A 14097-nucleotide genomic window follows, 5' to 3' on the forward strand; every position below is an offset into this window, starting at 1 on the left:
TAGGAAAGATGTGGAAGCTTTGGAGAGGGTGCAGAGAAGATTTACCAGGATGTTGCCTGGAATGGAGAGTAGGTCGTACGAGGATAGGTTGAGAGTTCTCGGCCTTTTCTCGTTGGAACGGCGAAGGATGAGGGGGGACTTGATCGAGGTTTATAAGATGATCAGAGGAATAGATAGAGTAGACAGTCAGAAACTTTTTCCCCGGGTACAACAGAGTGTTACAAGGGGACATAAATTTAAGGTGAAGGGTGGAAGGTATAGGGGAGATGTCAGGGGTGGGTTCTTTACCCAGAGAGTGGTGGGGGCATGGAATGCGCTGCCCGAGGGAGTGGTAGAGTCAGATTCATTGGCGACCTTTAAGCGGCATTTGGATAGGTACATGGATGGGTGCTTAATCTAGGATAGAAGTTCGGCACAACATCGTGGGCCGAAGGGCCTGTTCTGTGCTGTATTGTTCTATGTTCTATGTTCTATGTTCTAGTGTTGGTGTTCATGACCATTGTCAATTCTCATTTTTTTTTCACACATCTTTCAATAATCTACATCCATATTTTTTTCCTCAATGTCTCGGTGGCTATTGGAGAGATGTTGTATAAACCTATCAAAGTCCTTTGTACCTGTCTTATTTTTGAGCTCTGCCATTATTGCCTCAGTGGATGAGCCATTTGTTTTATTCTGGATGGTTTCAAGAATCTTGAGTGATGCTCGAGCTAGACTCGTCTCTGCAATTGGAGTGTATTCACCCAATAATACACCCAACTAAAGCCTTGCTGATGATGAACAGACTTTGGAGAATAAGAAGGAAAGTTGTTCACTGCAGAATTTCCATCTTCTGGTGGGATATGGATGTTTTAATGCTTTGTTAATTGCTCCCTCAACCTGTCCTATCATTTTTTTGTATACATGCACATCTTAGTCCCTGTGATCCTCCACTGCCTTTACAATTGTACTCTTAAAAATATCACCAATTAGGTGCATTCACTGTTGAAAGCTAGGAAACACGACAGCTAATTTGTGCTCCTGAAGTTTCTAAGGACTCTGGCGTCTGTTTTCAAGTTTTTGGTTATGGGAATAAATACTGGCTAGGACTCTGGATACCTCTCATGCTGTGATGAATTTGCTGTCCATTTTCTTACCAAGTAAATTATCCAAGGCTTGGAAATTAGCAATAAATAATCTGTCACTGAGACTTGGTTGCCAAAGCATTGATTGTTCAATGATCTCACTGAGGCAACAGGGAAAATGTTTTTGCGTTCAAATGTTATCCAGTGTTCCTTGCTTAGTTGTCATTGTGAGAGTGTGTGCACACGTATATGTGAGAGGGATTGAGCATAATAACAGTGACATCCCATATAAACGAGTACTCTGCTACCACTTGCTATTGACTTTTCCACCTGAAGTAAAGCCTCTTTCTTTTCAAGGTACTGGAGGCTAATCAAGTTGTGTTGTGCATCTCCCCAAATAGGTGACCTACAGAGAAGAAACTAAGACCGCAAAGTAAAATAAAAACACAGCTGGATGATACTGTGATCCAATCTTTTTGAAGCACCAATGTGCAATATTGATGAATTCTCGAGAGTCTAGTTGCTGTGAGTGCAGGCACACGTCTGCTTATTAGGGGAGGGGTGAGAGAGAGAGAGGTCAGTATAGGAGGGAGTCCATCCAAGGGCCAAAAAAAGCAGCTCTCGTCGCTTTCATTGTTAGGGACATGAATAGTCAAAAGCCTAGTCCTCCAAACAATCGGTTCAATTAGCACAGCTTCCCATCTTGCCACATGTCTTCCCTACTAAGTGTCAACATGTATCTTCCATGTAAACAATATTGGTTGCCTGATATTCTCATTTTGTTCTTGTATCCTTTTTTTATTCTCGTTTCTTTCATTCACCTATCCAATTGAATCTTCAATTTTCAATTTTCAAAGTTTTCTCCCTCTATCATCAACATTGCAAAAACTTGTGCAGCTTTACAAGTCTGAGTGTAGAGTTTTTTGTTTATTGTTCTATTTGTAGCCTCTTTTTCTAACTTACTGGAATCAACCTGCGTCTATCTACCCAGGGTCAGGTTGAGATAATTAAGTCACCTCAGTCTGTTCTGCTACACCTTTCCATTCATTATTGGAATAGAAGTGCCACTGGCAAGGGCCAGCATTATTGCCAATCTCTGATTGCCCTTGAAAAGTTGGTAATGAGCCCCCACTGTTCATTAGGTTTACATTTGATCTTCATATTTTTTGAGGAAACTGTCATTGGGTGGGCTGGTTGTAGGATGGGGGAGTCTTGTGGAGTGAACATTTTGTGAATAGTTGCTTCCTGACACCTCTCCTGAATGGCCTAGCTCTGATTTTAAGATATGCCTTCTTGTTCTGGACTTTGCCCACTGATTTAGACAGTATTTCAATAGCAACATCTTGTATGTGTCTTTGAACAGCAATCTCTTCTAAGTTGCCAGAGAGTTTGAGCAAGCAAATCAGGTCATTAGTTCCATGTCACAATTTCTACATAATCTGTTTGGCTGACCATTTGTTTATCTCTACAAGATCAGTTTTAATCCAGGTGCAGAATATGTTCACTTAAATAGATATGTAAACATGCTTTCCTTTGAACACTTGCCTAACCTACACTTAAATGTTGACGTGACTTCAGCTTCAGGCACCAACTCCTGCATTGCACATCAAATTGGTAATCAGAATAAATGAATACCAGAAATCTGAAGGGAAAAGTTGAGAAGTTTTCTGAATCGAGGGGAATTTGTAAATACTTAAAGGGGAGCTAAATTCCAGGAAAGAGTTGGGAATTGAGACTGATTGTTGTAACTCTTTTGAAAGAGCTGTAGGACAGAGCCAGTGGACCAAATGATTTTTGGTCACACACCATTTCGTGATCCTCTAAGCAATACACTGAGTAGTTTACTCTGCCTTTGAAAACATCAAGTAAAGATTACTGGTCTGCCATTTTTAAAATTTCTCTTTTGCAATATCTTGTTTTGGAAAGGGGTATAATTCTGTCCCTTTCAAAGTATGCATTGATTGGAGGTGGTTAATTGTTGTTCTCACTTCTGTTTTCTCTAGGAAGAAAGAATCTGCCACAACGAAGAAAGACCGTGTAACTCACTGCCTAACTATATGTGAAAACATTGTTGCGCAGTCTCTTAGGTAAGTTAGTTGCATTTTAACATCTGTTGAATTTCTGCTCATGAGTTACTCATTTGCACTTTTCAAATGGGATGAAAGTGATTTTTGAAATGACCCACTGAATTGAATTAACACTGTGAGGAACATTATTGTGTGAATCTCCAAATAAATCTCCTATTCCTCTGAGATCAGTAGAGTCTGGATTTCCTTAGAAAAAAGGAATCAAAAAGGAGATACCATGGATATTATTGCAGGGGCCTGGTAGTATTATCACTGGGCTGTTAATCCAGTGACCCAGGTAATATTTTGAGGATCCTGGTTCAAATCCTCCATGGCAGATGGTAGATATTGAATTTGTACTTTTTAAAAAAGATTCTCTGGAATTGAGAATCTAATGATGGCCAATGAATCCATTGTCAATTATTGGAAAAGCCCATCTGCTTCGTATCCTTTTAAGGAAGGAAATGCCTAAATGTGACTGCAGACCCACAGCAATGTGGTTGACTTGTAATTGCGCCCTGGGCAATTAGGGATGTGCAACAAACTCTGACCTAGTCAATGGTGCTGTCATCCCCGAATGAACAAACAAAAATGAACAGAATGAAAGGGGAATCAGTTGAGAAGAAAGATAAAGGCATATGCTAATTATCAAAATAGGTGGTGAAACAGAAATAAGTTTAAAAACATTATGAAGTATTAAATAAAATAAGTGTACTATAAAAACAAATGTACTATTCTGCAGGCACAAATATGAATCAGAGGCTAGGAACCTGGCTATTAAGAGACTTACGGGATAAACTCTCAGATAATAACAAAATCACCAAAATATTGACTAATTATTTGCCCTTGGCATTTACCACAGAGGCCAGCGATATGAATGTGATATTATAAAATATCACAAAGACATAGGACCAACTAGACTGGATTATATAATTTCCAGTTGGAAATGGTGGCATAATGGTAATGTCATCAGCAATCTTGAAGCCCAGGCTAATTTTCTGGGTCACAGGTTCGAATCCTGTCAGGCAGGTGATTAAATTTGAATTCAATAAAAACCTGGATTTACAACCTCGTTTAATCATGACACTGTTGATTGTCATAAAAAGCCACTTGATTCATTTTTAGCGAATATATTTAGGGAAGACAATATGCTGAACTAATCTGGTCTGGTCTACATCAGACTCTAGATCTGCAGCGATATGGTTGCCGCTTACCTAGCAAACCATTTGTTTGAAGGCTAATTCATAGGCAACAAATGTGGCATTGCAAGTGATATGACATGCAAGAATGAAAAGAAAACTTCAAGGAAGTTATAGTAGAGTCTCTATAATAGAGGACTGATGGCAGCTCATGTTAATTAAAAATGATGATTGAATAAGTCCGAGAAGCATTTACCCAGTTATTTTTGCATCAGTCACTTGTTTAAAGTTTGAACAGTACATAAAGTCCTTTGAGCTTGTTCTGCTATTCAGTGAGATGATGGCTGATTGTGGCCTAATTCCATATACCTGCCTTTGACCTGTATACCTTAATACCATTGCTTAATATCTCAGCACAACTGTATATTGAAAATGATATTTCATATGAACTGAGGTAGTATGGGCTGAGATTAGAAACGGGAAAGGAGAGGTCACCCTGTTTGGGAGTCTTCTATAGGTCTCTGAATAATTTCAGAGATGTAGAGGAAAGGATAGCAAAGATGATTCTCGGTAGGAGACAGAGTGACAGGATAGTTGTTATGGGGGCCTTTAACTTTCCAAATATTGACTGGGCATACTATAGTTCAAGTACTTTAGATGGGTCAGTTTTTGTCCAATGTGTGCAGGAGAGTTTCCTGACTGTGTGTAGACAGGCCAAGAAGGGGTGGGCCACGCTAAATTTGGTACTGGGTAATGAGTCTGGCCAGGGGATGGATTTGAAGGTAGGTGAGCACTTTGGTGATAATGACCACAGTTCAGTTATGTTTACTTTAGCGATGGAAAAGGACAGGTGTACACCAGAGGGCAAGAGCTACAGCTAGGGGAAAGGCAATTATGATGCGATCAAACAAGATTTAGGATGGGGATGGAAACTGCAGGGAATGGGCAAATAGAAAATTGGAATTTTTTAAAGGAACAGCTACTGTGTGTCCTTGATAAGTATGCACCTGTCAGACAGGGAGGAAGTTGTCGAGTGTGGGAGTTGTGGTTTACTGAGGAAGTTGAATCTCTTGCCAAGAGAAAAAAAATGAGGCTTATGTTAAGATGAGATGTGAAAGTTCAGTTGGGGTGCTTGAGAGTTACAAGGTAGTTAGGAGAGACCTAAAGAGAAAGCTAAGAGGAGTGAGGAGGGGACATGAGAAGTTGTTGCATAGGATTAGGAAAAAAAAGTTTAAAAGAATGACTGGTGTAAGATTAAGGCCAATCGAGGACAGTAGTGGGAAGTTGTGCGTGGAATCAGAGGAGATGGGGAGGTGCTAAATGAATATTTTTCATCTGGATTCACACTGGAAAAAGACAATGTTGTCGAGGAGAATACTGAGAAACAGGTTACAAGACTAGATGGGATAGATGCTCTCAAGGAAGAGGTGTTACAAATTCTGGAAAGTGTGAAAATAGATAAATACCCTGGGCCAGATGAGATTGATGCTATGATTCTCTGGGAAGCCAGGGAGGAGATTGCTGAGTCTTTGGCTTTGATCTTTTTGTTGGTATTGTCTACAGGAATAGTGCCAGAAGACTGAAGAATAGCAAATGTTGTTCGCTTGTTCAAGAAAAGTACTTGAGACAACCTTGGTAATTATAGAACAGTGAGCCTTACTTTGGTTGTTGATAAAGTGTTAGAAAAAGTTGAGATCAGGATAGTCAACAAGGTTTTGTGAAGGGTATGTTGTGCCTCCAAATCATCTTGAGTTCTTTGGAAAAAGTGACCAAACAGGTGGATGAGGGTAAAGTGGTTGATGTATATATGGATTTCAGTAAGGTGTTTGATAAGATTCCCCATGGTAGGCTACTGCACAAAATATGGAAGCATGGGATTGAGGGTGTTTTAACAGTTTGGATCTGAAATTGGTGAGCTGAAAGAAGACTGGGTGGTAGTTGATGGGAAATGTTCATCTTAAAGTTCAGTTACTAGTGGGGTACTGCAAGGATCTGTTTTGGGTCCACTGCTGTTTATCATTTTTATAAATCACCTGGATGAGGGCATAGGATGAGTTAGTAAATTTGCAGATGACACAAAGGTCGGTAGAATTGTGGATAGTGCTGAAGGAGGCTGTAGGTTACAGAGGGACATAGATAAGCTGCAGAGCTGGGCTGAGAAGTGGCAAATGGAGTTTAATGTGGAAAAGTATGAGGTGATTCACTTTTGTAAGGAGTAACAGGAATGCAGAGTACTGGGCTAATGGTAAGTTTCTTGGTCGTGTAGATGAGCAGAAATATCTTGGTGTCCATGTACGTAGATCCCTGAAAGTTGCCACGGTTGTGAAGAAGGATACGGTGTGTTAGCTTTTAATCGTAGAGGGATAGAGTTTTAGAACCATGAGGTCATGCTGCAGTTGTACAAGACTCTGGTGTGGCCGCAATTGGAGTATTGCACACGGTTCTGGTCACCGCATTATAGGAAGAATGTGAAAGCGTTGAAAAGGGTTCAGAGATTTACTAGGATGTTGCCTGGTATGGAGGGAAGTTCTTACAAGGAAAGATTGAGGGACTTGAGACTGTTTTCATTAGAGATAAGGAGGTTGAGAGGTGATTTAATTGAGACATATAAGATGATCACAGGGTTCAACTGGGTGGACAGAGCCTTTTTTTGAGGATGGTGATGGCTAGCATGAGGGGACATAGCTTCAAATTGAGGGGTGATAGATACAGGACAGATGTCAGACATAGTTTCTTTACTCAGTAATAGGGGCATGGAATACACTGCCTGCGACTGTAGAAGACTCGCCAACTTTAAGGGCATATAAATGCTCATTGGCTAGGCATATGGTCAAGAATGGAATAGCCTTATGTTCTATGATATCATCACAGATTCTGAAAGGGATTTGATTAATACTACTGAATTATTTGAAGAAATAACATTTGAGTTTTCAGAATTCCTTCACGATCAGATATTACTGTTTACTAAGATGAGAGCAAATGGAGTTTGGTGATAGATAGCAGAATGAGTAGCAACTTGGCTTAAAAAAAACACAATCACAAAAGTACAGAAGGAGACCGTTCAGCCAGAATGTCTGCAGTAACTCTCCAAAAAAGTTTTATAACTTAGTACTATCCTCTGGCCTTTTCCCTGTATCTTAGCTGATTTGTTTCTATTTAGATAATCATCAGTACCCTCTTGCGTCAGTGTCTTCCAGGGAACACGTTCAAGAGCCAAATAGTCTTTTAACATCACATTTGGCGCTTTTGTCAGTTGCGTTAAATCTTGTAGCCCCTTATCCTTGATTCTTTTACAAGACACAACATTCAGTGGCTAAGTATTTAGGCTAGCAAAAGGTGGCTAGGGCTGCTTCACAGGGTTCAGTGCTGGCACCACTGCCATTCTCAATTTATCGTATATTTAGGCTTGAGACTCTGGACTCAGAATAAGATGTTGCAATTTGCAGACAACATGAAATTGGGATATGGCAATGGAAGTTCTTATGGCACTGAGCTTAGAAAACACTACAGTTGCAGTTCATGATCTTCAAGAGATGTCAAATGAGACAGAGCTGTATTTTTACAGTTTAGTGATATGTTGAATGTGTGATGTTGTAATATTCCTGCTTGTGCAAAAGCAGCAAAATTTTTCAAATCTGAGCAGCATCACTTGAGAACTGAGGTGTTCACTGAGACTTTGTCAAATATAGGTCAATGTGAACATTCTGATCCATGGCTGCCTCCTTCCTTAATGCTATAACCTCTCCTAGCTTTACAACAAGCAAAGAATCCTGTGTACCTCCAATTCTGACTAATTATGCTTCCCCAAATTTAGTTCGTTTCACTTCAGCTTCTCATGTTCTGTGCTCTGGAATTCTAACGCTGATCTGTTTTCATGTTTTCATTTTTCCATTTCCTTTTCAGACAGTTCTTAAACCTCCCTCAAGCATGGTCTATCCTGATCTCTCCTTATTCAAAGTTAATTGGTGTCAAAGTTTGTTTGCTGACATTAGCATGCTATGTCTTATTGTATTTCATTCTGTTTAAGGAACTTAGCAGATGAGAAAATAATACTTTTATGACTAGAGCACAGCTCTAATCGTGCTGAATTTACAGACAAATGCCAGCCTTTTATTCCAACAATACTTATTTGCATTTCTTTTTTTCAGAAACTCACCAGAATTTCAGAAGTTATTGGGGATTGCTATGGAAATGTTTTTGTTGTGTTGTGATGACGCAGAATCTGATGTCCGGATGGTAGCAGATGAATGCTTAAATAAGATTATTAAGGTAAGTTACTTCTTAGACATCTCTTCTACTTGAGCATCCCAATAGTTAGTCCCTGTCAAACAGCAGATTTCAACATGAATTGGATTGTGTTTCCTGGACTTGCACAAGGAAGGGGAGTGAGTAAGAGAAATTCGAGTTCACAGCACTGACCATCCCTGAGCTAAGCTGTGTTTCCATCAAAAATAGTCCAAAGTATAACAGTTTGGAGATTTATCAACTAAGATTTTAGCAAATCTACCCACTGCTTTGAAACTGCATTGCTTGTGTCCAGTAATAAGAAAATGAATAGTTTCTCATGTTTATTGGCAAGCTAATAATGTGCTTTTAGAACCTACATATTGCATAAAGTAGCAGGATGATTAGTCAATTTACACTTGTGACACTTGTTGCAGCGGGTATCATCCAGTACAGTGATCCTTTTTTGAAATTGCCAATGGAGATACATGGTCAGGGTGTTTTGTCTCACACCATTGCAGAAACTAAAAGAAAAAGTTGCCTTATGATTACATAATTTTGACTCCAAGACAGGTGTTTGTAAAAGGCTAAGAAAATTCTGGGACAAATAAATTGGGTAGATATTGGAAAAGAGACTTATTTAAAAGCACTGGGGGTACTGGGTGGAGCAAGATGTTGGAATTTGTTTCCTGCAATGCAAAATTATGCGAAGTGGAAATTATTGAAATATATTCATGACCCTTTCTGTTTTAGCAGGCCTTAACTGACTCAAATTTGCCTCGGTTACAACTGGAATTGTATAAAGAAATTAAAAAGGTTAGTAACAGTTGAGAGAAATGTTTCCTGTAAATGAATCAAAGTAGTAATTATATGCAACCAAGCTTTTGGTGAGTTTACTCGATGGAATGTTTTTAAGTCTGGCTTCACAAAGATAGTTTTTGGGAATGGAATGTGTAGTCAAATTTTTAAAGAATGTTCAAACATCAGCATTTTAATCACTAAGTAGCACATCAGTCATTTTTAGAGCTGACCAACACAATTTCTTGTGTTTTTATGTTAAAAATGAGTCTTTGGAACCTACATATTGCATAAAGTAGCAGGATGATTAGTCTTTAGTGTAAGCATTAAGTTCAAATTAAATGTTGCAGACTGTAACATTTATATATGTTAACTTTTTTTAAAGTGGATTTTAACCTGGTGGCATATAGGTGTTGGCTTTAATTTTGTGAAAAAGGTTTGCGAATTACTTAGCTAGTTTTTATGCAATCGTGACTTTAAAATGTGTGTGTGTGTGTGTCAGAGTGCAGGTTGGCAAGAATTCTGGCATGTTTACATTGTGTCAGTTTGCAGTGAGAGAGAGAAAACATTTTAAGCCATTAGTTTATCAGAGTATTTTTCTTGGGGGATGGGTGGATGGAGAAAAGCCTTTTGGCAGCAGTTTGAACGTGGCCTGAATGGGGTCAAATGCAAATGTAGTCTTTCTTAGAAAACGTCATTGTTTAGGGCAGTTAAGGGTTTTAGTTTGTGTAAACTTCCTGACCAGGAAAATTTGGTTAGAAACCTGTATTGATCATGACAAGTCTGAGGCAGTTTAAGCTGAATTGTGTTTACCAGGGAATAAACATTGCAGCTCACAGGACAGGCACCGATCAGAAGCAGTTAAGTCAAACCATCATTTTGATAGGGAAAGGAAATTTCTCTGGATTTGGGTTAACTATAAACTGCAGTGTGCTTTTTTAAAAAACCTTTAGAACTGTTTTATTTACACAGCTTGGTTTTTCTTTTTTAAACATTTTTGTTAAAACCAAATCTGTAACCTCGTGTTCCAGTGAAATACTATGTTCAAGAATAATTTGTTTTTATTAATCAATATTATTCCACGATTTGACTTGTCCAATAGTAATGTCAGCTAGGATTATGATAGCATTTGCCCTAATGCCCAGTTGTAAATATTGGTGATGTTTGAGTGTATTAGAATTCGTCAGGAACTGAATCAAAATGATTGAACAAAGAACAAAGAAAATTTATAGCCCAGGATCAGGCCCTTCGGCCCTCCAAGCCTGTGCTGATCTCAATCCACTGTCTAAACCTATTGCCCAGTTCTGAAGGATCGATATCCCTCTGTTCCTCTCTTACCCGTGCATCTGTCCAGAGGCACCTTAAATAAATACTGTGCCTGCCTCTACCTCTGCTGGCAACGTGTTCCAGGCATCTACCACCCTCTGTGTACAGTACTTTCTGCATGTATCCCCCTTAAACTTTTCTCCTCTCACCTTGAACCTCCTCTGCACCCTCTCCAAAATGTCCACATCCTTTTGGTAATGTGGCGACCAGAACTGTACACAGTATTGTAAATATTGCTGAACCAAAGTCCTATACAATTCTAACATGACCTGCTGGCTCTTATATTCAGTACCCTGCCTGATGAAGGCCGCCTTGACCACTCTGCACACTGAAGGTGGCTGCCCAGTGAATAATGCACCTGAACTCCCAATCTCTCTGCTCATGAACTTTTCCCAAGGATTTTCTGTGTACAGTATAGTTCACTCTAGAATTAGGCCTTCCAAAGTGCATCACCTCACATTTGCCTGGATTGAACTCTATCTGCCACTTCTCCACCCAACTCTCCAGTCTATCTATGTTCTCCTGTATTCTTTGACAGTCCCCTGTGCTTTCTGCCACTCCACCAATCTTTGTGTCATCTGCAAACTTACTGATCAGTCCACTAATGCCCTGCATCCAGCTTTGGGTGAAATGGTCAAATTGATATGGGTGTAATGGTTAGCAATGTCATTGAATTTAAATAACTATTGTTAGGAGATAAAATTGGAACACACTGGCTGTGCAGTTTAAAGCTGAGTAGCATTGAAATTATTAGAGTGGGGATTTGGAGCTATTTCATTTGGGGAAGTTGAGATGATGTTGTTGTATCAGTAGGTATAATGATGCACAGTAACTGTATTTTCCAGTTAGTACATGAGCTATTAATAATCTGGAAGTTGGAAGTTTGAAACAAACTTCGTCCTCCTATTCTAGGGTAGCACTTGAGAGATCCTGTCAGGAGCTTAGAGCTTCCCAGTGTGATTTTATTCAGCAAGAAGTATATTTGTAATGCGGGAAATGCAACAACCAATTTGAATACAGTAAGCTCTTTTGAACAACAATAAGATAATGCAAAGTGGATAATCTGTTTTAATGATGTTCATCGAGAGATAATTTATTTGCGAGGAGAGCAGAAACAACTCCCATGTTCCCCTTTTTAAAATAATACTCTGGAATGTAGTAGGTCTACCTGAGAAGATAGGCAGGACATCTATTTGAAAGTCATATCTGAAAGGTGACATCTCCAACATTTTGTAGCAAATTTCCCAATATTGCCTGGAAATGTCACCTAGATTTTTGTGCTTAGAGCTCTAGGAAAATAATGCACAGTAACTGCATTTTGTTAATAAGATTTGATGTGACATATCTTACCTGTGCTCCTCAAAGTTTTTCTTAAAAAATTCTTGGGATGTGAACATGCTAGCCTGGCTAACACTTAAAAGGAAACAATCAAAGGCAAGAGTGCTGCCCACTAAACCACGGCTGATACGTGCCTGTGGCGAAAGTGGGGACTGCGGCTGCTGGAGATAAGAGCGAAGATTAGAGTGGAGCCCTTCCTGACGAAGGGTCGATTTTTATTTATTTTTTTTCCTGTTTCTCGGATGCTGCCTGACCCACTATGCCTTTCCAGCACCACTCTAATCTTGACACATGCATGTCCTTGGTTCTCCTTCAGAAGATGGTAGTGGGCCACATTCTTGAATACTGTTGCCTGTTTGATGGTGCTTCCATTTTGTGTTTAATATAGAGTTTCCGAATTTAAACCCAGTGAGTATGAAATATTGATGTTTCTATGGCAGAAATGGTGGGGAAATAGAAACACTAGTTTCCTCTTGCTATCCTGTGTACTTGTTTTTCCAATGGTTGAGTTCTCTGTTTTTCAGAAGTTTCTGTTTTCAACACATAATCACGTGCTAGTTGAGCAAATGTTTTTTCCCCTTTGTTACACAGAATGGCCCACCAAGGAGTTTACGAGCTGCACTTTGGAGGTTTGCTGAGCTGGCTCACCTTGTTCGACCACAGAAGTGTAGGTCAGTTCTGTGTGTATGTCTCTTTTTTTTAGTTGGCTTCTGTTGTCTTCAAGCTGGAAAACTGTTCCAGATTCCTGTTGTATTTCTGTTAAATCAAACTTCATTTGGGTGTTTAAAATCTGAAAACCTACAATACCTGAAATTCATCTCTGCCCATCACTTTAGCACTTATTTACGGTTGAATTCAACATCTCCAAACTGTTGTAAACTCTAATAATGTTTAAAGCATCTGCAATGAACACAGAACGTTACAGTACAGTAGAGACCCTTTAGTTCTCTGGTTTCACAGGTCTGTGTAAAAGTCTGAAGCCCATCTAACCTATACTATTCCATTATTGTCCATATGTTTATCCCCTGACCATTTAAACGCCCTTTTATGTTGGCAAGTCTATTACTGTTGCAGGCAGGACATTCCACGCCCTTACTATGCTCTGAGTAAAGAACCTACCTCTGACATCTGTCCTGTATCTATCACCCCTCAGTTTAAAGCTGTGTCCCCTCATGCTAGTTATCACCATCTGAGGGAAAAGCTCTCACTGTCCACCCTATCCAATCCTCTGATCATCTTGTATGACTCTATTCAGTCACTTCTTAACCTTCTTTTTAACGAAAACAGCCTCCAGTCTCTCGGCCTTTCCTCAAAGACCTTCCCTCCATACCAGCCAACAACTTGGTAAATCTCCTCTGCACCCTTTCCAGTGCTTCCACATCCTTCCTATAATGCAGCGACCAGAACTGTTCGCAATACTCCAAGTGCGGCCACACCAGAGTCTTGTACAGCTGTAGCATGACCTCATGGCTCCGAAACTCCGTTTGTCTACCAATTTAAAAAAACTACCACATCGTACGCCTTCTTAACAACCCTATCAACCTGGATGGAAACTTTCAGGGATCTATGTACATGGACGCAGATCTCTCTGCACGTCCACACTACCAAGAATCTTACCATTAGTGCAGTACTCTGTATTCCTGTTAACTGGTTCCAAAGTGAATCACCCCTCTCATTTTTGCATTAAACTCCATTTGCCACTTCTAAGCCCAGCTCTGCAGGTTACCTATGTCCTTCTGTAACCTGCAACCTCCTTCGGCACTGTGTAATGCAGAATTGTTCATGAAATGAGTATAGTGATTAACTTCAAGTCTTTGTGAGCACATCCAATTTGAGTATTTTATCCTATTCCATCCCTTGTTATGCCTTTAAATCTGTCTTCTGTGCCTGAAAGTGAAGAACTGTCACAGCACCTAGTAGGTAGAAAGGCTAATCAGAGTTGTTTTGTTGAGTACTTTTAGTAGTTTGTATTATTTTCCCTCGTTTGAATTTTTTCAATGGAATTCTTCATCTTCATTTGGCACCTATTGTGCAGGGCAACTGGGATTAGGAAGGGTCGCATAGTAAATACAGCTCTCCTCTATCCACTTCATGGTGTTGTATGTCAGAGCCCTCTCTATTTCCTGTTCCATATTGCGCTAA

At 39.6% G+C, this 14097-nt stretch overlaps 1 protein-coding gene across 14 annotated transcripts in view; it reads left to right on the forward strand.

The window, feature by feature from the left end:
- htt (huntingtin) overlaps positions 1-14097 on the forward strand; it is a 264314-nt gene that overhangs the window by 20679 nt on the left and 229538 nt on the right. For 9 of the 14 annotated variants that reach the window (XM_072594050.1, XM_072594086.1, XM_072594068.1 and 6 more), the window contains exons 2-5: positions 3068-3151; positions 8418-8538; positions 9247-9309; positions 12547-12626. In XM_072594050.1, coding sequence (XP_072450151.1) covers positions 3068-3151; positions 8418-8538; positions 9247-9309; positions 12547-12626 — 348 coding nt within the window. The remainder of the gene's footprint in view (positions 1-3067; positions 3152-8417; positions 8539-9246; positions 9310-12546; positions 12627-14097) is intronic. The other 5 variants (XM_072594059.1, XM_072594141.1, XM_072594151.1 and 2 more) reach the window with 1 other exon arrangement.

This window comes from Chiloscyllium punctatum, chromosome 2 (assembly GCF_047496795.1).
Source record: "Chiloscyllium punctatum isolate Juve2018m chromosome 2, sChiPun1.3, whole genome shotgun sequence".
NCBI lineage: Eukaryota > Metazoa > Chordata > Chondrichthyes > Orectolobiformes > Hemiscylliidae > Chiloscyllium > Chiloscyllium punctatum.